The 25866-nt window shown below is 41.8% G+C and overlaps 1 protein-coding gene across 4 annotated transcripts in view; it reads right to left on the bottom strand.

The window, feature by feature from the left end:
- Positions 1–2966: 2966 nt before the first annotated feature.
- celsr1a (cadherin EGF LAG seven-pass G-type receptor 1a) overlaps positions 2967–25866 on the bottom strand; it is a 69302-nt gene continuing 46402 nt past the window's right edge. The window contains exons 7-36 of one of the 4 annotated variants that reach the window (XM_065951087.1): positions 23513–23670; positions 21563–21726; positions 21212–21337; positions 20096–20262; positions 19788–19973; positions 19576–19689; positions 19302–19476; positions 19079–19220; positions 17732–17852; positions 17222–17405; positions 16356–16457; positions 15432–15526; positions 15120–15329; positions 14648–14831; positions 14375–14518; positions 14095–14275; positions 13717–13884; positions 13476–13602; positions 13172–13372; positions 10552–10726; positions 10248–10360; positions 10016–10095; positions 9774–9900; positions 9494–9619; positions 9205–9341; positions 7438–7538; positions 7150–7293; positions 5664–5933; positions 5204–5582; positions 2967–5115 (exon numbers count right to left, since the gene is read on the bottom strand). In XM_065951087.1, coding sequence (XP_065807159.1) covers positions 5091–5115; positions 5204–5582; positions 5664–5933; positions 7150–7293; positions 7438–7538; positions 9205–9341; positions 9494–9619; positions 9774–9900; positions 10016–10095; positions 10248–10360; positions 10552–10726; positions 13172–13372; positions 13476–13602; positions 13717–13884; positions 14095–14275; positions 14375–14518; positions 14648–14831; positions 15120–15329; positions 15432–15526; positions 16356–16457; positions 17222–17405; positions 17732–17852; positions 19079–19220; positions 19302–19476; positions 19576–19689; positions 19788–19973; positions 20096–20262; positions 21212–21337; positions 21563–21726; positions 23513–23670 — 4626 coding nt within the window. In that variant the 3' untranslated portion in view covers positions 2967–5090. The remainder of the gene's footprint in view (positions 5116–5203; positions 5583–5663; positions 5934–7149; positions 7294–7437; positions 7539–9204; positions 9342–9493; positions 9620–9773; positions 9901–10015; positions 10096–10247; positions 10361–10551; positions 10727–13171; positions 13373–13475; positions 13603–13716; positions 13885–14094; positions 14276–14374; positions 14519–14647; positions 14832–15119; positions 15330–15431; positions 15527–16355; positions 16458–17221; positions 17406–17731; positions 17853–19078; positions 19221–19301; positions 19477–19575; positions 19690–19787; positions 19974–20095; positions 20263–21211; positions 21338–21562; positions 21727–23512; positions 23671–25866) is intronic. The other 3 variants (XM_065951089.1, XM_065951088.1, XM_065951090.1) reach the window with 3 other exon arrangements.

Below are 25866 nucleotides of genomic sequence, written 5' to 3'. Positions count from 1 at the left end.
CTGATTGCCTGTGTTCTCCCTCTATGTTCCCCGGTGTCGCCTTCTTCCAGCCTTGTTTTGTCCTAAGTTTTCTTGTGACTAAAAAAACAAGAGGGAAACTTGTGTTTTCATTCAGAAGTTTTTTCCTGTTTTCTGATCACTGCCTTTTTGTTGCCTGCTCCCTTTTGGAATTGTTTCTTCATATTTTAGATCGACCACGTGTACTCACCTGAAGTGTCATTAAACTCTGACTCAATGTTGAACTCCTTGCCCCTTGTGTGAGCTGTGCATTCTTGGGTCCTACATTTCTCTGGTTCTTGCTCATTTCCGTAGAATTCTCGGTTTCTTTTTGCATTTAAAAACTGAAGTAGTAAGAAACAAGCTGCGTCCTACCATCCTCCATGTTCAGCCTCTGTTGAGGGTAAGTGTTTTTAGTTTGAAGACATGGTCGAAAGAACAAGATTTGCAAAAATGTGCCTATAGGCAAATCTCTGTGGCTCTGACAGAGAGGACCATGTCATGTTGTTGACTTCTTGCTGTAGACCTGTAAGAAACAGGAAAGGGATGATTAAAGTCCTTGATTTCTACATATATCTGTTATAGTGATTTAAATAACAGAGCCCGGAGCAATTAAATGGGAATAATTGTTTGGGAATATGTTTGCATCAGGGACGGCTGGGGTTCAGTGGTAGAGTCTGCCATCTCTCAACCTGAAGGTTGGAGACTTGATCCCCAGCTCAACATGTCGATGTGACCCTGAGCAGAGACACACCAAACTGCTCACAGTGCAACGTCAGCGGCGCATTAATGAGAATGAATGGATTTAGCGAACGCTGATGGATACTTTACATACCGACCTCTGCCATCAGTGTATGGATGAGTGTGAATGTGTGACTTGTGGTGTAAAGAGCTACACAACCTCAGGTCCATTTACCATTTACCATATCTTTCCGTCAATGATGCTACCTGCTTTGTTGACTTTGTTTTCTCACGTTGACCTCTTTTCTCTCTTCAATGTTGCAACAGGCACTTTTTCAAAAATTGACTGTGCTGTCCTGCATGGCACCAAACACAAAACAGAGAAGTTAGCACCTTGCTAGTGAACATAACAGCTACATTGGCTGGATATTATTGTAGAGAGTTGGTGGAAAGTAAAAAAATAAAGTAAAGTTAACATTCTTGTTATATTTTACAAATTTCCATGGAAATATCTGATTCTTTTATACAAACCTTTGTAGCTAAAATTCTCAACCCTAACTATGAGGCATTTAACAATAGAATGACTTGAAACATTCTTTGATTTAGTCTGTTTTTTTGTCACTTGTCATGTTTTAGTTATCACATAGTTATGTATTTTGGCCATAAACTATTTAGCGCTTTAAAGTCAAACTGCAGCATTGTGAAATGTATTGAAAATACTAGGAAAAAGTGATATGTCATTTGTCAACATTGGAAGCCAAATACAGTGATAAATTGTGGGGATATTTGCATAATGTTACCAACTAGGCTACTGATAAATGAATCTTCCTAAACAGCTTCCACTCACATGTCTCTATTTCAGGCAAATAAACTTTATTTTTTGTTAATAGCTCAAGACTTTAGTTTTGAATCCAACTTTTAACTGCAACCTCTGTTGCTAACTGGGCCTTTAGGATTCAAACAGAAGCATTTTGACTTTTAAATACAGAAATAGTGATGCTATACTAATGTAGTCTTCACCAGTAGATGGCGGTATTGCATCAGTTCACCTCAGATATTGTTAAGCACAGTAGTTTCTTTAGAATGCCAACTATGGCTGTAAGGAGTCTGAATTATTTAGGTTGCCTGGCTGCGATGGGACAAAGATAAAGAGCTGGGCAGATGGTTACTCTAACAGTTAAATGTGACTTCTTACTTTTGCCTATCAAACTCCTTCAAGTATCAGTACTAAGACGTGAAACTATAGATCACGTGATGAAGTGATACCTGTTTTGACAGACTTACTACATGTAGAGAAGTTAATTTTAGGTGCTGTAATCGGAATGACACCTGAGGAAAGAACCGGCTTGAGTTGCCATAGCTACAAGGTGCCCTAACGGCTTTGGAAACCTGATCGTCCCATCTAACCTTTCATTTTGCCTGCTCACAGTGGTGTTTACCTGGCAGCATTCTGAATGTGGACATGTGTGCGTGAGGGACTTGGTACATTTGGCACTTTCAGGCCCAGACACTTTATCTGACACACAAGGAAATCAATTAAATAATACACTTTATATGACCTAAAAGCAAACCAGGATATCAGAAGGAGTGCTGATTATTTCCCCATAGTTTATGTTCAAGTATGCAGCTGCTGTCACCAGGTCAGTATCAGACGAGGAGATTAACTTTAAGATGTAGAAACAGACTTTTAAAGAAACAAATCATCCAGAACACCTTTCAGTAATAATGTTAGATTTTCTTAATGCAACTTCAGAAACAGCAGTTTGGCATTTTTTGGTGAAAAAACTATTTTCTTTTTCAAGGCCGGTTAGCTCAGTACAAAGACTGGTAATGGTTAAACAAGTACAAGTCGCCTGCCTTTATGCAAAAGTAACAGAATCCTTCTGCTGCAGCCCAAACATATTTTTCCACCAGGTTGATTCAAATATAGCAGTGTAAAAGAAAACAGTCTAGAAATAGTTTCGGCCCCTTCCTCGCTCAGAGTTGCTCTAAAAACGTTCCAAAATCACTCCTAAGCTAGGACTTTTTAAGCTAGGTTAGGAGCTCTTTGAGAGGATTTTCAGAATGTTTGTGAATATGGCCCCAGGTTGGCAACAGTTTCCATCAAGGGCCTAATTTCAAAACTTTACAGAAGAGGGATCTCTTGGGTGTTAAACTATAAAAAATAGGTTATATCACTCATCAATGGTTGGATCTACAAGAGGAGTTGATGCCTGATTTTCAGGAGAAGTGTGCATGTTTGGATTCACCTCACTTCCTTTTCTGGGTGACAAACACAGCAGCAACAAGACGGTTAAAAATCATTCATGTCATCTTTTAATTTTACAGAGACAATAGTCTTTACTTTCCAGTGTCTTCAAAGCATAAAAAATAAATATACATTATGTTACAAAAACATTTCCAGTGTCTCAGATCAATAAAAAAAAAAAAAGGGGGACATTTTACAAACAGCATTGATCACACGAGGGCTAAACACTGGGGTTGTACACCACGTACAGTATAATAAAAAGGCATTCAGTGAGTGGTAAACAAGATTTGAGTTTCCTCATATTAGCTGCAACATGCACAAGAGTTGGCATAATTTCTTATTTTTTGAACTCAGAAAATCAGCATTAGATAACGACTCTTTATTTATTCTGAAAAGGTCCATCTTTGTCATGTTTGGACTTCAAATGTTAATCAGCTGTGATCCATCATCAGATACCTGAAAAGAAAGCATGTGTCCTAAATACTAAAAATTCAACAAACAGAAGAGAATGAAAAGTGAAGTCAGTGTGCACATTCACTGTATTTCATGACTTTGGTAACCAGGAGTGTGTTGTATTGGACACAAAGGCAGGATGGACACTAGGAAAGAAGGCTTAGGGTTCATAGTGCTCAAATGAGGAACAAAAGGCTTTTAAAGTAGAATAATGTCTCAGAGTGTGTGGGTGTACTATTCCGACATGTTAGGTTACTTTTAAACATGAATATTGAAGTCTTGAATCCATTATGGGAGTGTCTGTATAAGGCTTAGGTTGAAGGCACACAGTGGAGACAGTTGTCAGCTGATTCAACTAGCAAGTAGTGTTGTAGTCAAGACCAAGACATACCCGAGACCAGAGTGCTCAGAGACCGAGACAAGACCGATACATTTAGGGATTGAGACCAAGTCAAGACCAAGGCATGGCGAGACAGAGACAAGACCAAGACCCTAAATATCACTGGAAAATCATCATCTTGTGTGCACTGGGAGTGTAACACCGGGAAGGTTGCAGCTGTAACCAGGGGAATAACAATTAAATTATTAATGAATGGAAGTTATTCCTTCTCTTAGAAAGGGGCATTTTTTGTTCTAATCACAGTAATGACATGGAAAACTAACCGAACAGTGGTGGTCTTGATTTAAGATCTGGAGTCAGCCTAGTCCATAACCAAGACAAGACTGAGTAAAAATGATTTAGACTCTGAGAACTTCATAAATTGGTCTCGAGTCCGGTCTTGAGATCTGAGACTGCTTTCAAGTACTACAACACTACGAGCAAGTCAAGTGATTTGTACGATTGATAAGCGTTTCCAATTTACAGTCAAAATATTTGTTTCGTTTAAAAAAAAAGTGTCCTTGCTGCGGCTCGAAAAAAAGAAAGAAATCATTTGCCTTTCACATTTCACAACATCTACTCATTCGTTACACTCTAAATGCACTGCATTGAGAGGCTGAGGAAGCCTTTCTTTGAGTTAAAAGGGAAAGAAAAAGAGCCCTTGATGTGTCGTAGTCCCATTGGATATGGCAATAGATCAACAAGAACAGGCTGAATCCGATTTTGTCTGACTCTTCTATCGAGGGATTTGTAGTTCTTGAAATCTTTTCAGACAGCACAATGCCTTGGTGCATGATTGACTCCGTGTTCATGCACAGGAAAACAAACTTCTGCCTTTATTCAGGAGAAACAAGCTGTCCATTTACGTCACACAGGCTTTGTTGATAGGTCAATGTAAAGAGCCATCACATACATAACCACCACGCATCAACAACAGTTTGTGCCTTGTAGTGCATCATGGCCCGGGGTTCTTTTTTTTCATCTTCTGACTCTTCGTCTCCATTCCAACAGTGGCTTTTTGGCACATATGGCTCCATTGTATCCTCTCGTAGTAAAGTCAAACATAGCTTTCCCTTTTAATTTCTCTCACATCTTTCCATTGTCTGTTCATTGTCTTGTCTTGGGCAGTCTTAAAGTCTGCAAATTAATACTGCTCTCCTGAGAGAGGAAACATTAAAGGAGGGATTGATTGACTGACTGACTCGGAGAATACTCCCCCCCCCCCCCCCCCCCTTTCCCAAATTTCAAACCATCTGCAGAAACCTGTCAGGCATTCAGGTTCTGCATTCCATCTCTCACAAAGACGGGGCTGATCTGCGTTGTCCTAGCGGGTCAGATTGAAGTCTCGTTACTGCCGCTGTTAACAGAAGAAATAGATGAAAGATGAGGGTTTTAGAATGCTAACAAGCTATTAACATGCTATTACTCTGTGAAGAACGTCTTACTCTGAGTCAGACTCGTTGCCTCCATTTAGTGCCTCTGTCTTCAAATGCATTGCGACCCCTCCGTTGGTCTCTCGGTAGATGCCCGCCGTCGGGGGCCCAGTGGGAATCTGCGGCTTTGTCCCCGTGGGTGGCTTGACGGGGGCGCTGTTGTCGTGGTTGCTCGGGCGACTGCCGTCGTTCAGGGCCAGAGCGGGAGGCTGGGATGAAGGGGTCATGATGTTGAGAGAGGAGGGAGGTGACGGAGAGGTGTGGTTGTTGTTCGGAGGAGGAGGGGAGGTAATAGTCGGGGTGTTGTAGTCGCCCAGCTTCTCCCTCAGGCGGTTCTTCATGTTCTTGTCGGTCAGTGGAGGAGGGTAGCTGATCTTGTTCTTTAAGATACCTAAGATGCACAGAAATCCAATGTAAATCACACAATTACTTCTGTCCATTTTGTTAACCAAAGGTAATTCTGTAAACATACCTTTTCTTTGCTCTGGTTGGTGGGTGCTGTTGCTGTTGGGCTGGCTAGTGGGCGCTATGTCTCTAACATTACCGGCTGTTTGTTTGTCTCTTTCCTGGAGAGTCTCCTTCTCTCTTTCCCCAATGTGGTTGAGCTTACTCTCCGCATGTAGCTCCACATTCACCTTGGTCTCTACCCTTAACCTCTCGGCCCCACCATGATCCTCACTGTCACTGGCTGTGGTGGCCTCTGTTGGCCAGTAAGGCTTCACATGATTGGATACTGAATCCACTGGTAGAGGAGACAGGTATAAAAAAGCAGCAATATTAGAACAAAATTCCAATCTGCCTCATGATCTCCATTGTTTCTGATATTACAATACATTATATTTTACATGTTCAAGTGCCTCTGGTAAGGACATTTTACTGGCACTGTGATCTACATTCCTTGCTGTGCTGGTGCAAAAAGCTTGCTCACTGGGTGGAGTCATTAGATTCTTTCCTTAAAGGACCAGTGTGCAGTGGCAAACTAGTAGTGGGGTTGCAAAAGGATCAATTTTTCCGCAAAACTGCGAAAACGAGCTTTCCCAGGAACTGGTGTCACATCTGGGCTCAGTTTGTACAAATGAGGGCAAGTAAGGGCAAATATATTCAGTATCCAGTTTCAGTCAATGAAAACAATTGAAATGTTTGTTCAAGTATAACTTTTCTTCGCAGTGGGACCTGGGGCCGGGAATGCTCAGCTATTTTTTTATTTTTTTTTGATACAAATAAGGAAGCTCCAAGGAAAAAAGGTTGGGAACCACTGTTCTAATGTACACAAAAAAGCGCCCTGTTACACTCTATACATATAAGGACACAAGGTAACAAAAAACAACACAGGACGATAACTTCCCATTTCTCCCTCCCTCTTAAATTGACTCAATTGTCCTTTAAAAGAAGAACGTGCAACTTTTTGATCCAGTAGATGTCGCCCCTGAGCACCAGCACGAAACCGAAACAAAGTGCTCTTTGGCGACACCTCCGCCCCACTGAAGCCTCCGCTCTCCTACGGCGACACACCTCCAACCCCTCTCCCCTCGTGTTTGCACAAGGGAGTCATCAAATTGGAACACACCATAATTAAGCACCAAGCGCAAGCAGCGGACAAAATTGCCCTAGTTTTGAGCTGCATTGTTGTGTTAGCAGGCTAATGGTAGCGCTCTGTAGTTTGGTCTTAGCTTCACATTGCATATACATTTACACAGCATGACCATGATCTAAGAACGCTTACGTGACGTTCAAATAAGTAGTGAGAAAAACAGATTGTATACCCAAGGGGATGAGCTGGCCAGCCGGCTGTGCTCATTGTTGTTGGTTGTGTATGCCAAATAATTTAAGTGCTTGATGATTCATAAAATATGAATATAAAAGTGAAATAAAGCTTTCAAACAAATGTGACAACTTTACTTTGATAAACCTACGAACAAGTGCCTTAAATGTGTTCTCTTCATTAGAAGCGCTCTTACCTTTAGGTGTGCTGTGAATTGGCTGTCTCTCGTTGTTCCACTTGGGCTTGACATCCATGTCAACATCCTCGCTGTCAGAAGAGTGTGAGGAGGCATAGGAGGAGCTGTGTTCATCCACTGACAGCTCGCTGTCAGAGTCAGAGTCTGACAGGGACAAGGAGGGAAGGGAAAGAGGTAGAAAGATGAACCTCTAAAACACACTGAGGCTTGCATTTGGATAAGCAAGCAAATGATTTAGCCCTAACACACATGATCTAATAAGTCAAGAAAGACATGGGAACAAATTACCATCTCCTTTGGTGCCCTTTCTGTGGAACAGAGGTCCATCCATGTCTGTGTGTCCTTTAGCTGTTCCTGAGGAGACACTGGGCTTCTGACCAGACTCCTCCCTTCAGAGATGAAAATAGATATAAGAAGAAGGGAGGGAGAGGAGGACAAGAAAGGAGAAAGAAAAGGTAGAAGGAGGGGGGGGGGTTAAGAAAAGGCAAAGAGGAGAAGTACAATGTTGATGGAAACCGAAGAGCTGATTGTAAAAAACTAAAAATTGCCATTAATATTCACTCCAACAAATCAAAGCCGATGGTTAAATCTTCTCTTTCTTTTCCTCTCCACCTGTCGCCTTTAATTCCGGGGGGAATCTAATCCTCTAACTTCCCGCTGCTTGTGCTTCATTCTGTCCCCCCCCCCCCCGCCCCCCTGGCCATGTTGCTCTCAATGACCCTAATGTCAACTCACATTACCTAAATGACAGCTTTACAAGCAGAGGCATACAGTCAGGCATCATCTTGTTTCTCAAAAACTCCTTTAAAGTACCAGCTATATGTAACACCACACCACTAAAATGAAAACGTATACGTGTTAGACACTCAAACACACACAGCTGTACATGGTACACTGGAAAGGTTATCCTGAGATAAATCCTGGCAGACATATATCTTCAATATGTCATCTTTATCGGAGAAAAACTGTGCATACACTTGTCCAGGTGCTCGAGTTCCACATGCTTATTCTTCAGCGCGGTAGATTAACACACGCTGGAAAAAAAACCCCTCAGCTTCACCTATTTTTGGATGGCTTAAATTACTTAACCTATGTTTCCATTGAACATTTCCATCCATTCTAACCTCACAAATCATTTCTGCTTTATATCATGAGATAATGGCAACATAAGCTTCATTTTTTAACGAGACAAAAATAAGTTTTACGTTCGAAGAAACAATTTAAAGTTCTTCAAACATGCATACAAACTCCTGCACTGTCTACAGTAACTTCCTATTTTTTAATCCTGACACAAAAAAAAAAAACACAAAGAAAATATGCTACATTGATATGGAAAGAAAACTACTTGCAGCAAGAAAAAACCCCTAATAGTTGGTTTTAGCATAAGCCCCGCCTCTCACAGAGCGAATAGCCAAGCTAGGCTTTTTGGGGTGGCCCTTAGGGTGGCCAATCACATCTCTAAGGTGGGTCATGCCACCCCTGGCCACCCCTCTGCAAACGCCTCTGCAGCAAAGGACGAGATGAATGTTCACAACTTTCAAACTTATTTAGGAAACGTGTTTTCACTCATTTTTTCCAAAGGCAATGCAGCTTTTTATGTAATACTTCAAAATTAACATTAACATATGAATTGAAAACTACACAGTATTGACATTTATTTGAAAGCTTCATCTTTTTCTGCAGTTTTGTTGTGTGGTGTCTTAGCCATGAAGCCATGCGCCATGCCCTGAATAATCCAGATATTTTTTTTAATGCAGCATGCATGTACATAAGAAAAGTAAAACAAAGCCTCCAAATAGAACGGAACTTATTGCCTCCTGCAATAAATCATGAAAGGATACTGTGAAGCTGTATGTGTGTGTGTGTGTGTGTTTGTAAAAAGAAAGACAAGGGCTTTTTGGATGTGTTAGTATGTGTGAGACATTTGATGCACCCGCAGAACAGAGGAAGACCGAAGAAAAGGAAGTGGACACTAAACACAGGTGCAGACATCCAGACACTTTGTCATGCAGAAATGTAGTAGAAGCAGCCATGCAGTCAGTCAGCGTGTTGTACCTGAGTGTGAATGCCAGGTAGCTGCTGCGGCTCTTGGCTGACCTGAGTGTGCTGTCGAGGGAGACAGTGGACTCTCCGATGCCTGAGCGGTACAACGCCCCGTCCTCTGTGTACGTGTTGTTGCAGTTGAGAGAGCGCTGCAGAAGGACCAGGGAAGAGGGGGAAAAAGGCAGGGACGGATAACAACAACAAAATGTTAAATCTAAATGTTTTTCATGATTGATTAAAAAAAAAGAATGCAGAAATGTCAGGACTAAACCCGGGGACATATTCTGATGTAATTACTCACTGTGAGCAGAGATGCTCTCGTGGTGCTGGACTCGTCTGGTATGCTCTTCTTCCCTGTGAAGAAGTTCTTGAGGTTCTTCCTTACCTCTTTGTTGAAGATCACATGGAAGAAGAAGATGAAGACTCCCTGTGACATGAGCAAAGAGTAAAAGAGATGGTGATAAACAAGCGTGCGTAGAATAGAATAGGAAGCCTTTATTGTCATTATCAAATTGTAAAATGATCAGATAGTGGCAGTAAAGACAGTGATGCCCTGGTTTAAACAATGAACGATGAGTTACCTGCAGACAGCTGAAAACAGCTAACAAATAGTGGAAGGTCATTACGTCACTGTTGACCGCCAGTAGGCCAAGCAGCCAGGTCGCACAGATGAGTACCAGAAGGATGAAGGCCATTCGGAGTGCCGGACTGAGGAAGGAAAATGTGCAGCTTCTTTAACGAGACCACAAAGTTATACGTGTACTTTATCAGAATTTGAGATTTTGTGCCTGATATGAAATCATAATAAAAAAAAAAGACTTACATTGCTCCTGACCTCTCCACAGCCTTCTGCCTCTGACCACATGAGGCCTTTGCAGCCAGGATGAAAATCACTATGTTGACCTTTTCAGAGAGGCAGGAAGAAGGAGAAATGAATTGACTCTCGTACATTTCAAATGATTACGTTGCGGCGTATTTCATTTTCACACTCTTCATCATTGTGATTATCTACAACGGAGGGACTAAAGTGTGCTTTAAATTGTTAACGTACATACCAGTACAACTACAAAGATCGGTCCTGCGAAGCTCCAGATGAGATGGTCATGGATGGAGAGCCAGCAGAAATCTGGGTTCCTATAACCCTCAGGGTCAAGACCAACTGCCAGACCTTCAAACACAACACACACACACATTTATTGTCATGTTCAATACTTTCCCTATGAGGTGAAATATCTAATCTATCCAGAAAAGACAAGTCAGAGCCTGAATCCTGACTGACAGCGTGAGAGGTTACATTGCTGTGTCCCTGTGCTCGTATGTATGTGTGTGTGTATGTTTCCACTGTTTTTAGTGTCTTACCTGTAATCACAGCTGGTATACCCCAGCCTATGGCGTAGTAGAACCTCATGTGGCCGTGGTTGATGTTCCGCAGCTCGGTCAGCATGCGGTATATGTGGAGCCCTTCCACGAACATCCAGGCAAAGGTGCACAGGTAAAAGTACTGGAGGAGGATGGCTATCACTGAACATACAAACTACAGTGAAGAGAGGAAGAGAAAAGACGCAGGGATGGAATCAGTAAGGATTGGTCCACATTGAAATGGAACTCAGATAAATTATTCACGAGAGCTTTATTTTTCAGATGTTTTTTTTTATCTTTCCTGCTTTCCCTTGTCATTCATCCAAGTGCAGTTTACAACATTTTAAAAAAAGATTGAAAATTACGTTTAGTGATATTTGCATACCTGATGGTAGTAACCTCAAAGTCTTTTAAAAACATGTTACCAGTTGATGTAAACCAAGTGATGTTCAACCTATCCAAACATTTCTTAATCTCATCCCCCCTCCCACCCTCCTCATGTTCCCTGTGTGCTGCTGTATCAGAGGAATGCAATGTGTCAGGGGGAATATCCCAGCAGTTACTGTATGTTAAGTTGTGGTGTGTATTGTTGTTGAGATCAGAGAGACACTACTTTGACAAGGCTATAAATCATCCTGCAGGTTGCCCTGGGCTGACTCGAGCAGCATTCCACAGCTCTGACACACTTGCAGCGACACACAACACACACACACACACACACACACACAAACATGCACCTTTATATTCAGAGACGTTGGCAAAACAAACACTTTAGACTCTCTCCTGCTTTTGAAAAGAAATCTTTCTGCAGACTCAGCTTTTACCTATATCGCGAAACTATTCCAGTCAAAGCACGCGTAGTCCCAACATCAGTACATGTTCGAACGTTTTTATCCTGATATTTTGGCCCAAGTTTTGTTGTTGGCAAAGTACAACTTCAAAAAAACTTAATTTCACAAAAGGTCACTTCCACGGAGCCCCTGAAGTCCCAAAAAGTTAAAAAGAAAAAATCTTGTGGGCGCAAAATAATGATATTGTGGGCACACGATATTTCTTTTTACTTTTTGGGACTTCAGGGGCTCCATACTTTTCTTTCATTTGTATACATATTTGGGATGAGAGAACTTGTGATTTACCCAGACGTGGAGGGAATAAAAGTTAAAGCTTATTTCTTTAAAAAAAAAAGCTTAAATTCTGTTTTTTTTTTTTTTTTTTTAACATTTCCTTTCTTTTCCCGGAGCTGACACATTCATTTTGAAGTTACACAGTTAATTATGAATGAAGGGGAAAAAAAACACATGTTCCCATTAACAAACGATAGTAGCGCTTGTTAGCTATAAAATGTACTGTTGTTCAATTCAACACACTCAGCATGCGGTGTGCACCAGGATTAGCATTTAGCCCTCATTCTCTTTTGGAGAATGCCGACGAGTGCCCCAAATCAGAAGAGAAAAATGCAGCTGGAACCCATGAGCAACAACGCTAACTTTGATTTTTTTTTTTTTTTTTTTTTTAAAGAAGCGATATGAAATATGACCTGGTGCGCCATAAACATCCAAGTCTTATCTGGCAGGTTAAATACTTTGACCTGTCTGACCCCTCCTACAGGGTCAAATGTGTTTCTATTTGTATTGAAAGCTTAAAAAGCCCCAAACAAAGACAAAAAAAAACAGGATTATCAGTCAATGAACAGATTCAGGAGTTTCTCTGTTTGACAGAAATTTATAAGTTTGAGCATAATGCTAACTAAGAAGGGTCTTGGGAAATCGTTGTCAGTGCCTCTAACCTGAGACCTGCTTCTGGAGACAGGTACCAGTCACAGCATGTCTCTGCTACTGAAGATGTATGTGTGATTGTGTGTGTGTGTGTGTGTGTGTGTGTGTGTGTGTGTGTGTGCGTGAGTCTGAGTCTGAGTCTGTGTCTGTGTCAGCAGCCTTTAAGGAATTCCCACACCTTTTGATCCTTTTTCTGTTTGTCTATACAGTAGCATGCGTGTGAACTACCCAACTCCAAACTCAATTAGAAATGTATGAATGTATAATAATAATAATGTCCATGTTATCCATAATAATATGTACATTTCTTTATTGTTGAAATGCTGTTTACCTTGAACAGCAACAACACTGCAAACGCCAAGTCGGTAAGTCAGCCCTTGCTAACGGTTAGCTTGCTTGCTATTCATGTGCGTCAGCAGGGAAGCTAACCCCCCCTGTAGACCAAAGTTTTATCCAGGCATTGGCACATTCCTTAAGGGCTTTACCAGACACAAAAACAGAACCTGTGGAGGCTGGACATTTGTTGAATTAAGCAGACTCCATATTTCTAAGCTATCAATAGAATTAGCCGACTAGAAGAAAAAAATGAAAGGAGGTTAGGAACATCCTAGTTTTTCCTTTTTCATAAAGACTAGTCTACAGGCTGTCATAGCAACCAAGAATAGGGGGTAGGTCATTTGTTACAATCTTTTCGCACGATTGAAATATAAAGCAATGTAACATGATATATGGGGGAATTTACTATTGAAACATTAGCTAAAAGCTGTATATAATTGGAGCATGTCGCAGATAGAAAGCATGCATACCTGCACATCATTCCCTGTTACATATAGAAATGAACGTACCGGTTTCTCAGTCTGATTGATGCCAAGGAGGAACACGAGTTCAGAGAAGAACAGCGCTGCCACCAGGTTCCTGTGGATTGCGTGCAGGTTGGAGCAGAGCCGCCGCAAGAGGCACAACAAGATGAAGGTGAGCAGGAGGAGGAAGAGGGAGACTGACAACGTAGTGTAGGTGACGATCTTCAGGGGCAGAACATCGCCATTCTGTAAAAAGAAAAAAAAGAAAAGGAGAAGGAAGGCATCAAAAAAAGACATCATCATAAGGCAAAGAACGAGAAGTTAATATGAGTCATCTTTTCAACAATACCTCTCTTTTGGAAATATCCATGAGGACAGCAAAGCTGGTCATGTGGTTACACTGACAACTAATGTGGCTGTTGTTCCTGTTGAGCACCTCGCAACCTTTAGAGGACCAGCCGCCTGTTCCTCCGATCCTAAACACACCAACGGACACAAAAAAACAACAGATTCATCATTTAAGACCGTGCACTGTCTTCGAAAGGAGTCATACTTGTGTGCCTTTTTTGGGTGTTTTCAATGAAACTCACGCTATGGAGTGGTTCCAGAAAACGCAGACAGGTTTTGTTCTCTCCTCTTCCACAAGCAAGGTGTACTCTAAGGTGACCGGGGGTTCCAGGACAGGAGGAATAGGAGGACCCTCGCTGTGCACCGTGGCACTGACGATGGCTGTGTTGATAACGGGGCGGTTGGGGAGCCTGGGGGGACATAAGAACATGCATGAATTATCAACCTAGATGCAAAAATAACCAACAGGTCTTGTTTTCATCATTTAATTGAGGTGATCTGACATTAGTCATATCTTGAAATTCCATTTTCACAACTTCTATGTTGTTCCCAGCAGACCAAGAATCTAGAATATGGCAGTTAAGTAGCTAGTGAGCCTTCACTTGTAGTCAGTCATCTACCTCAGACTTCTGCGATCAGGGTCGTATCTCTCTGGTAGGAGCTTCCCCAGTGATTTGTACACTATCACCACAGCAACCGGCAAAGGGACAGCTGGATCCAGATGTCTCCGTTTCCTATCCGACACTGTGTGTTCCTCCTGTGGGGAATCGGTCTGAGTTGGAGGGGCGAGGGTTGGCTCTGCTGAGAGGGGATAGCAATAGAGTTTACACTTACTTCATTTTGTAGCATGATATCAAAAAACAACACATTTCAGGGTTCTTGTTGCATCAGCGTTTCTACCTCTGTGGCCCTGACTGTAGAGATTGAACTGGGGGAAGTGGATGGAGGACCCAAGTTCTCTAGAATAGGGTTCCTGGATTTCGGGAAATCGAGGTAAAGTCGCCCTCTCAGGGTCCAACACATCCAAGTAGTCCACGGTAAGAACTACATAGCAGCAAAGCAATAAATGGACGGGGGGAAAAAAAGGGAAAGAGGAAAAAGGGTGAGAAAGTCAGGACAGGTGTAATCATGTGTCTTTGTTACAAACAGTGTGACTACAGCTTTTTCACTCACTCATGTTTTCTGTAACGATGGTGAAGGGTTTCAGGTAGGTTTTCCTAACGTTCTGCGCCAAGGTGTTGGCATAGTCCTCGAAGTTACGCAGCAGGTGAGCTGTGCCACCTTCAGTCTTCTGCATGAACTCCCAGTGATCCTTGTTGTCAGGGTCCAGCAAGGCGCTACCTGCTCGCACCACGTTCTGGAAAGAGGTAACAAATTACACAGATGAAGGATTTTAAGACATATAAATGCACATTATTTTTTATCATATTTAATGCACACCATGCATATTCATTGCAAAGACACTATTAAATAAGTGATGGATCAGGTTGCTAGTTCACCAGGAGAGGGCAGTGTGCAGTGCAAAAGAGTGAATGTCTAAGGCTTTAGGAATTTCAATTCACATATAGAAGTGTAATTCAATCCAGGACAGCCAAGATAATCAAGTGGATCTGTACATTATGTTTGTGTCCTGTTTTTTTCTTACCTCATTGAACTCTGCATCCCTCATGGCAGTGAGTTTGAACCCCGACTGCCGGCTCTCGTACTGCAGCACCCGGTTCAAAAGTTGGGCGGCCGTCTTCACGTCGTTGCCGTAGTAATGCTCGGTGTTATTGGTGGCGCCGTAGAGCAAATGCGCAATGTTCTTGGAGTGCTCACTGTCCATCCTGGAGGTGTTGCGATGCAGGTATTCGTTCTGGAAGAAATGAGAATGGATGGATGGGTGGATGGACTGAGACATTCTAGGCTGAAACAGTAACACTCACACAAAAACAGAAAATTCTTGTCTTGTACTGACCAGTTTCATGAGATGGGAGAAGGTGATAGTGGTGCAGTTGAAGAGTTCAGGGGACAACCAGCCCTTTTCATTGCTGCAGTGGCGGATGGCGGTACCTATGAAATACAAATACAACATTTTTTGTATCACAGACACGTTTGAAGTACCTGCGTCAAACATCAAATTATTTATTTTTTAAAAATACAATTATTGATGCAGACTCAAAGAGAGCAAGAGCGAGGGCACACATGAGAGAATTCCCCAGATCAATAATATAATCTAGACACAAACATGTCAGAAAGTTTTCAGATAAGACTTAGTCGTCTAAACTCTCTTCACATGATACAACTTCCCAGTTAAAACTCAGTGAGGGGGTGTAAAAGCAATGGATGCATATAAATCCCCCCAATGAGTCTGGGGAAGCAAACAAAAGGGGTCCCCATGGTAACTGCAGTAACTAAAGGGGTAACCGGCACAGTCACAAAGCTTTACTGGTAACAGGTCAGTCATCCGGAGTCTTGAGTTCACCTCAACTGTCCGTCTTTTTTTTAAAAGAACACACACCCACGCATCACTGGAGGACATGTTTTACTGTCAGCTCCTTATGGACTCAGGAAAGACAATGTGGAGACAGGCTTGTACATGATTGGCCAATGAGAAGCTCTTTTGGATTAACGGTCCAATCACAATGTCTAATTACTGTCATTAAGAAAAACCTGCATAGAGCAAGCTCACTTTAAAGGTATAGCATGCTGCTATCGTAAAGGTGGAACAAATACAAAGAGCTTTTTCTTGAAGCTGCAGTGTTTAGCCAGCTCTGCGTCGGTCTTGAAACCGGTTTGTACTCTAACCTCTCTCCATTTTTCAAAAGCATCTTCGAAATCACAGAGCTAACTAATGACTTATATTACTCTGGTGTATCTGATGGAGTTTAAAAGCACTCACCTATGGATCCTTTGGGACAGTTCATGGCTGCAGGGAGTCCAAATTTGGTCTTGGGCCACCAGATGCCTGAGTCGAATGCCTTGGGACAGCCCTCGTACACCACTGTGGAGGAAAGAAATACCATTTTAAGAAATGTTTCAAGTTAAATCCTGACTTAACACACTCCATTCACAACACATGTGGCTTTCTAAATCATTTTTGAATCATCAAATAAGCTTAATATCGTTTTCAGAATGCCACATGAACTTAAACTGGCCAACAAAGAATACAGGGAATCTTCTTTTTTTTTTTTTTGAAAAGAAGTGTAGTTATCATTAACATTAAAGGATTTAGATCAATTACAAGTCCAAACACGTTGTGGGACTTGGATTAGCTTGGTATTGTGTCAACCAGGACTTTGTGGCTTTGTCTTCTATTCATCTCTGCTGTATTGTTTATATGCAGACTCTCTGCCAAGTTAGCCCACTAGCCAGACTTGCCTCTGCTGCTTGACTGGCCGGCGACAAAGATGTGGAGTAAGGGCAAGTGCAACACCAGGGAGATGTGAGTGACACTATTTGTCTACTTTGACATCCGGAGTTCACTCTGTGAACTTGAATGTTCGACATTCAAATGTCACATTATTTTTCAAAACGATATCTCTTGCACAGATCGTTTAAGTATTTACACATCTAGAGGAAAAAGTTGAAAGTTTTCTTTCATTATTTCAGCCTTCAGGGATTTTGTTTGAGCTTTTAATCATCTCAAGTATTTATTTTGATCATCTTACATTTTTTAAAATCTTAAAATCCGGGGAGATCACATTTTAATACATGTACAATACAATACAATACACGTCATGACAAAAACATTGGAGGTTCACATACCCTCACATCCGGTGGGTGTGACTTCAGCAAAGGGGTTATCACAGAGGTTACACTGGCGACCGATAACTCCGCCTTTGCAGGGGCACTGCCCCGAGGTTGGATCGCATGTTCTGGATTCAGAGCCAATAGAGAAACACTCGCATGGGTAGCATGTGTCTTCACCTTCTGGCTGATAGTGGTTCTCCTGCAGGAAGAGGGAAATATATTGATAGATTGACAAACAGCAGGATGTACCATGATTTGGTAAAAAAAAGGGGAAACAGAAAACCCCACATTCCAGCAGTATATTCAATTAAGTGACTTTTTTTCATTCATTTCAATTCATAGATGCATGTTGTGTAGTTTCATTTGTTAAATGTAATATTCTCTTGCTGGCAAAATAGCACAGGCACAGTGCTGATTTAAACAATGTTCTTTACATCTGTGGTAACAAAAAAGAAGGTGAGTTTGAAAAAGCTCTCTCTTTTTTTTTTTTTCCTTCACAAAGGGGTGAAATGTCAAATCATGTACCTTGCAGCGACACTCTCCACTGGTCTTGTTGCAGTCTTTGTGGAATCCTCTGCTGGTGTCACAGTTACAAGGTCCACACACAGGACTGCCCCACCAGCCCTGAGGACATGGCCTCTCCACTCTGACATGAAAGAAAGAGACACATTAAAAACAATATATCATCAGATGACAATGTGAAAATCCCTCTCAGGCTCAAACCTAAAGACAACTTCCCAATAAGATTCTCCTTTGTTTCATAAAGCAAATGTCTCATCAGAGAGTAATGAAGAGGCATCTGACCTGGACGTTTTGGTGGATAAATAAACTCTCTCAAGCAATCATTTACACCTCTAATAAAAAGATCTAAACGCCTCTGCACACTAACTGCTCTTCACCAAATTGTACGTCTTAAGCACGTCTCAGTGTGTCTTAATGACAAGCTAGAAGACACATTTGGACATGTAGCAGTTAAAATGTTTGATGTTTTGCTTAATGTTTGGTTGATACCATATATTGGGTTAACATTTGCCATTTCCTGTACACACTGTTGTACATACTTTAAAGTTTCCCATAACAACTTTCCAATGTGTTGTTCATGGGGACTTTAACAGTATATATATATTCTTTGCTCTTTCTAGTCATGAACTTGTATTCTAATATCAACCAAATCAAATATTTTCCCATTATTTGATAACCATGGGATAAAAAGAAAGACGAAAAAAAGATGGTGTTTAGGTAAGTACTGATTTTCAAAACGTTTTTTTTTTTTGGAACGAAAGAGAAGTGCCACGGAACGAACTTTAAATCAGCTTGAACAAAACGCTTTCAACTTGGCTAGGTTAGATCCATCTCAAAATTGCAGTCTTTTGTGCCCTTTCATCCAGCATAAACTTCCTCTATATTTTCAAATCAGTGAAATCATGTTTAAATTATTCATACTACAGACATATATAAACAGTCTTTGTCTCTTGAGAGATGCGATCTGCTGATCCGATGAGAGGCAGTATAAGGGCAGCAGTGACAAAACATGTTTGGAGAAGCAGTCAGGCGTGGCGTGGCGGGGGGCGGGGGGGGAATCCCACATCCTGTTCAAGACAGGAAGTGATGCATATCATAGGGGTCAGGGGGAAGACTGACTTCTCAATCAAGGCTTGCTTATTCCTGGGAGGTTTTAGACAATGCTGCCAGTGCAAAACAACACATCACCTCCTGCTTTATATATTATGGACTTCCTAATTTCACCTTTCATTTTTCCACTTGCTTGGTTTTCACAACTTACTTTCCTAAAATGCACTTAAAGATAAATGCTCCTTTTACACACACAAAAAAAAAAAAATCATAATTCAGCAAGAGGAGGGGGACCATTACTTGTTTTCACAGTACTGTCCATAGTAGTTCTGTCCACATTCGCAGGTGTAGCCATGGGAAGAGCTCGGTTTGCGGGTGCAGGTGGAAATGTGCTCACAAGGGTTGAGCTGGCAGGCATCCGTGCACTCCTTTCCAAAGAAGCCTGCAGAACAGAGAGAGGAATGACACTTCGCTCACCAGGAGCTACTTTTAAGTGCACGCGTTGGAGGAAAGTGCGCGTTACCTGGGTCGCAGACGCAGGTGTGTGTGCTCCAGTCGTCGCTGCAGTGGCTGTTCTCGGGGCAGATGTTGGAATCGCAGGGGTCGGCCAGGTCGCAGCCCTCTTCGACGCGGATCTTCAAGCCTCGAGCCATGTTCACGTTGGCCACATTGGTGGACGTCTCACCCATGCGCACACCCTAGACGGAGAGCACACATCGATGGTGAGGTAGAAGACATCGGACAAGAATGAAGGGGAAACCAGTCGGCAAAACAAAGAAAGTGAAAGTTTCCCAAACCTGTATGCAGCCAACAAATCCTTTGTTGACGTGGTTTCCCTTTCCAGGCAAACCTCCTATGTGAAGGGTTTGCAGCTTTAACCCTGGGAGGTCATTACCAATTTCCACTGACTTCTGCTTCAAAAAAAACAAAAAAAAAACGGAAACTGAGTTAGAGCATTTTCAAAAAGAAATGATCCCACACCTGTCTGCGTGATATAAGTTCCTTTTACCTGGTACATGCCGTAGTCCAGGAACACAGTAGCCATGTATTTGATGTCCTTGCCGTCTTTAATGCTTCGCAGTTCAACCAGCAAGTGGTGCCACTCGCCGTCATTGACCCTAACTTGGGGGAAGCCTAGCGAGGCCACTAGCTGCTGTCTCAGCATCACCTCCATGCGTACCTGCTGCTCACTCACCTGAGGATGAAAAACCAATGACAAGGCTCACATTTAAATTGTATAACTGAGAAAGTGATACACGAATCTAAGAATGTATAACTAACCTTTAATAAACAAGTTTACTTCACACTGTATCTTACCATAAGAGTAATAGTGGATGACAGTCCAGCATTGGCTTGCATCAAGGTTCCGGCTGGCTGCCTTGTTCGGAACATGAGGCCGATGTACCAGGGAATTGCAACAGTAATGTCCGTGTCGCTCCAGGAGATCAGGGCTTGGCCGTCAAAGAACTGAGGGGATGGCATTACTGGACAAGAGAGGGAGAAAAGCATAAGAATGTGGCTGTGGGCAAAAAAGGTTCCAGGGAGTCATCTGTGTGATATTTTGTTAGTGGAAGATCAGTGTGATTCTCCGACAGCCTTTCCCGTACACATCCAGGAGATATCGGAGTTCTATGTTTGATACAAAGAGAATTCATAGTTGGCCTACATCACATCATCACCTGTCCCGCACAATTATCCTCTTCAGTTAAGTAAAAGAGAAAGTAAAACAGACAAGTGTCAGAGCTTCTTATTACTTATTTCAGCATTAGAATTAGATGGGTACTAAATTTAGATAAATTCCCCATGACTGAGTAGGAAACTTTATACTCTTTTTTTTTTTTTTCCTTTCATGGTGTAACATACACAGTATCAAGTATCTTGTTTCTTATGTGGCAGCTCGGTGTAGGACGCCTCCAACCAAATATGTCAACTAGAAAACAGGGCAGCCAAAACTCTGCCTCCAACTTGCTGTGATCCAGGCCCAGTTCAGACACTGGATACCGGAGCGGCACCGGGCTGGGCCGCTAACTCCTTGACAAGAAAGCAAGAGGAGAGGTATTCATACCTCCCACACATTGTTTGTAAACTTGCCCTGAAGCAGGAGACCAATGTTCTCTCCTGACAATAGAGATAAATGAGGTGGGTATGGAGTGAAAATGGTAATTCTTGCAACTGTAGTGCTCTATCTATCCATCCATCCATCCATCCATCCATCCATCCATCTATCTATCCATCCATTTGTATATGTCTATATCTCCCTGTCTTTCTGCCTGCCTGGTTTTGTGGTATTGTATTATAGGTGAGTCATATTGAAATCATCAGACCTCTGGCCATGTTTAGTGTCTTTCATAAGGGAGCAGAGGCTTTGATGTGACTGATGCATGAGTCATAATGAATTTTTGGAAGAAAACCCCCCCCCCCCCCCCTTCTTACCTTGTTCACAGTTCTTGCCTCCATAACCAGTCGGGCAGTCGCAGCTGTAGGTGTTCCACTTATTGACACACACTCCTCCATTCTGACAGACGTCGTTAGTGCAAAAGTTTGTCTTTGCCGGACAGCCTGACATGGGAAACAAAAAAAAAAAAATATCAACAAATGTCTGTATGAACCTTTATCGAACTGTTCACTGAAGTATTGAAAGACAGAAAAATCGAATAACATTTGTTTCTGTCTGTCTCCTTCACTGCTGCACCTCTGGTTCTTAAAATAATTTTAAAGTAGCACCCCTTCATGTCTTTAGTTTAACCCGACAAGAGTTAGCATGGACTTTGAATGAGTTCTAACCTGCTGTGGTGCCATTGTTAGCGATGTAGCTAGCCATGTCAATGGGTTTGCTGTCGATGCTGAGGTTTCTCATGCAGCCCATAAAGTCTCTGTTCCTGACGGGGAAGTCCTCGGGTAGGTTGGGAACTCCACCTAACAGCAGGGGTCCTGTCAAGTCCAGTGACCTGTCAGCAAAAACACAGAAAAATGGATCAGAGCAAAATCCAAATGTTAAAAAAAAAAACATGCTCTTTACACTTTATATATTTATATTGTGGGGCGGCTGTGGCTCAGTTGGAAGAGTCGGTCGTCTCCCTCAGCCCCTACTCCACATGTCCGATGTGTCCTTGGGCAAGATGATTAACCCCAATTTGAGCCCTCTGCTGCGGCGGTGTAAGAACATGATAAGTTACTGCTGATGCTCACTTTACATAGCAACTGTTGCCATCAGTGTGTGAATGGGTAGATGTGACCTGCAGTGTAAAAGTGCTTTGGGCAGGCAGAAGACTAAAGAAGCGCTATACAAGCTCAAGTCCATTTACCATTTCACACTTACATAAGTGGGAGTAATTGCTTTTGTCAGTGACACCCTGATCATGAACCCAGTTCACACCACAAGGGGCAACTGAGGTAAAGCCTCAGCCTTTAGCGTGATTGACTTTTCTGAAATAAGGTTATTGTGTCCGGGTGTTTTAAGCAGTCACAAGGCTAGCTGCGAGCATCACCATGACACGTCAGGTCTCAAATACTGGGTCATGTAGGAAGCTGCTTACACCCTGAGCTTCAAAAACCGCTCGACATCAAAGAAAAAGGGAGGCTTTAAAAGATTTCCACGCAGCGCAGCACAAAACAACTCCCGCTTGACCAAACCACTGAATGTACACGTTTGGTGCATACAGAACGAACACTGTGGCTTTGCCAGGAGCATGTGGAGCTTATGGGAAGATTCTGGAAGCAACTGAAAAACGGAAATCCCTGCAGCATGGCAAGTGAAAGAGTGATAAACTGGCTTATATATGGCTACTACAGTATATTGCTAAAAAGAAATACATCAAGATGTTTGACTGGTTACTGATAAAGCATGATGAATGGATGACTTGTGTGTTTCAAACCTTCAATCAGTCATCCCTTTCTAGCTTCATTTCCTGACGACACTTTCTTTTAATTCTTTCCACACTGTGCTTCAGTCCCAGTCACAATCATGCTAAGACATTCTCTACAATGACAGTTAACTTGCTAGTTTGCCTCGCATAACCCAAAAGTCAAATTCATATTTGTTAAAAAAAAAAAAAAAAAAAACTCCAGCTTGAAACAGTTCATACATCCTCTACACACTACTCAGCTTCTGTGTCCTGTGCAACAAGTTTCTCGAGGAATGTAACCTCATTAACTCCTCTTTGAAGTGTTCTCCTTCGCCCTCTGTCCCCACCCTCTGCACAAATGTGTCTCAGCATGCTTTCTCTAAAAAAAAAAAAAAACCTGATGCAATAAAATCTAACTAATAAGTGTGTGGTAAACACACCGTTAGCCAGATAAAGCCTGTGTGGAGATGACCTGTTGGCTGTATGAGGTTATGTCAGCATCAAAACCTCAAGGATATACACAACAATGAACGACATAAAGACAAGTAGATGGAAGATAATATGTTTGTAGTCTGTGGTAAATAATGTTAATTGCTGGCAGAAGGAGGAAACAAAATTAACAAGTTAGTCTGACTAGCTTCAGTCCTAAGGGTACAAAGAGTTTATGGGATCCATTGGAGACATAGGTTTGTCCAGATGAGATCAGCTGCAATCCTAATCAGAAATACATGTTGCTTCACTTGATTCTTCAGAGGAAAACATGCGTTCTTTTCTCTACACGCAGATTGTCTTCATACCTCCAGCTTTGGTTGGATTAAATGTAAACCACAGAGAGTAAAACCTAAAGAGAGAGGGTAAAGATGAGTGAAAGAGGAAGACACAAACATACTTCTTCTGTCCAGTCTGGGTTCCCTGGGCGGCACACGAGTAGTTGCCAATCTGCTTTCCGAAGCGGATCGCCATGGAGATATCGCAGTCGTCGACGGCGACCACAGCCACCTTTTCTCCAGAGGGTCCGTGAGGGATTCCTAAACGGCCGATGTTTGGCTGAAGGAAAAATAATGAGTTACTAAGATGAACGTAAAAAAAAAAAAAAAAAAAGCAGTCTTTGAGAATGCAAGGATTCTAAAATTGTCTACGCCGATGATTCCACTTGTGCTTCTGCAGCAACAAGTGCTTCTTTTAAAGCTTTCTGGAGCAGCTAACACTCATATATATTTTTTTTTTAAATATGCAAACATACTGAGTCAAACTAAAAAAAAAATTATTGTATCTCTTTGCCTTCCTTACTGCTAAAGTCAAATTCTTAAGAGTGCATTATTATATTCACTTATTCCCCCTGAGCTGAATTGATTTAAAACGTTTCACTCCTGATCTCTTCCTTTTTTATTTTAGTTTGAGAACACTTGGCTTGGAGAGCAGCTATATTGGTGATCAACGCAGATCAGCGTTATACTGCAACATGTCTCGCTGACTTTAGCTGACTTGAAGCAGAAGTTTACAGTTCTCTCTCGGCTTAACATGACAAAAAGTCCACTGTGCCGCAGCTAGCACCCAATAATTACAAAGTAGGCTAATTCCTTCATCAAGGCGTCATGCCGACAAATGTTGATCTGAGAAAATGTGGATCAGCTTAGAGAAACAGGCCGCCAAATAACTTGAGTTTTTTTTTTTTAAATGTTTAACCTGAGACCGAAGTTCAATGCAGTGTTTCCTAAACAATAGAGGCCTTGGACCATGAAGCAGAAGGAATTTGAGGGGTTCAATAAAAACTGTGTTTCCACCAATAAAACTGTCCCTTTGACAGAGGGCCTCTGTTCATTACCGTCTCAAAAGAGAAGAACGAGACATTTGAGGACTTTACCGAAGATGAACTTTCTATTAACTAAATGTATAAAATATTTGATATTTTAAACACTAAGTATATCAAAAGGATGTGGAGCCTTTCTCTAATTTATCTTCACTCTCTTGACTACAACGACCACAATAATGGGACTCTATAATCTGCAGATCTAGGGTGCACTCACACGAGGCCAAGTTGTCCCATACCGTGTTGAAGCACAGAATCTAAGCAGCACAATTTGGGGGAAAAAAAATGATCCTAAAGTCATTCAAGATATTTTGTTGCATCATCTTCTGTCCTATAACTTTGAATATTGACAACAGAGGCGGAAGAGCGGAAGAAAGAAAAAGAAAAGCATGCTAGAAAGACAAAGAGTGTGCATGTTTTCATCAGTAGATCAGCAATTAAGTAATGAGATCCTGCTGGGGCAGAGAATATGCAGAAAAAGAGGGTCAAAATACAGAGAAGAGAGACTGATGGACAAAAATAGGGAGGTGGAATAACCAGAAATAAGACACTGAAAGAAGCAGACAATATAAAAAATGGCAGACAAATAAATAATGAGGAACAGATGCGTGCAGTGTCATCTTCCTCAGAGTCCTCTCATCAGTGTCCAGGTGGGCTCTGATCTGAGCATATAGCACTACCACTCCCTTCAACATGCCCTGTTTAAACTACAAGCACTTTGTCACTTTCCAGATAATGTCGTGTTGTGACTCCGACCAAGTTCCAAACCTCATTTTATTCTCCTCAGTCTGTGTATCTTTGTCAGCTGTAGTAAAAGCTCTGGCCATGCCTGTTCAAGAAAAAATAACCCTTTGATATGAATCAAATACCTGCTTCAGTGAATGTTTCCTGCAGGCAACGTGTATGTGCTGAATTTCTATTCTTATTGTTATCATAATCTGTGTAATTTGTCTGATATTTCTGAGGCCTTAAAGTGGCATTAACTTGCTGGTTAGTACATAATTGCGCAGGATTCATGCAGACACACACTTTGCTCCACAACTCTTCACAAGACAAACAAATCCAAAATGACATAGATTAAGGAACAATGCAAACTGTGTGTCATCCCCATCGACGACACACCCTTTGCTTGTGAGGAAAACGAAGTCCAAATTCCCGAAGTATCAATGCAATCATCTGTCAAATGCAGTGGTGGCTGGTGCATTTTTCTCCATGGTGGACTGTACAGTTTCATTTCAAAATAAAAACACAATTATACTTTTCTTGAGTTAAATCAGAGCAACTCACACTGGCTGGCAAAAACACATATACAGACACACGTACACACTTGACGACTCCATTATCATCAGGACACCTGTCAGAGCCAACATGATGACTCAACCGCTCCTGCAGCCAGGATACACAGGACTTACACAGACTGAGTTACATGTAGA

This window comes from Labrus bergylta, chromosome 23, assembly GCF_963930695.1.
Source record: "Labrus bergylta chromosome 23, fLabBer1.1, whole genome shotgun sequence".
Lineage (NCBI taxonomy): Eukaryota > Metazoa > Chordata > Actinopteri > Labriformes > Labridae > Labrus > Labrus bergylta.
Note: the sequence above shows the minus strand (reverse complement) of the source record. Positions and strands in the feature narration are given on the sequence as shown.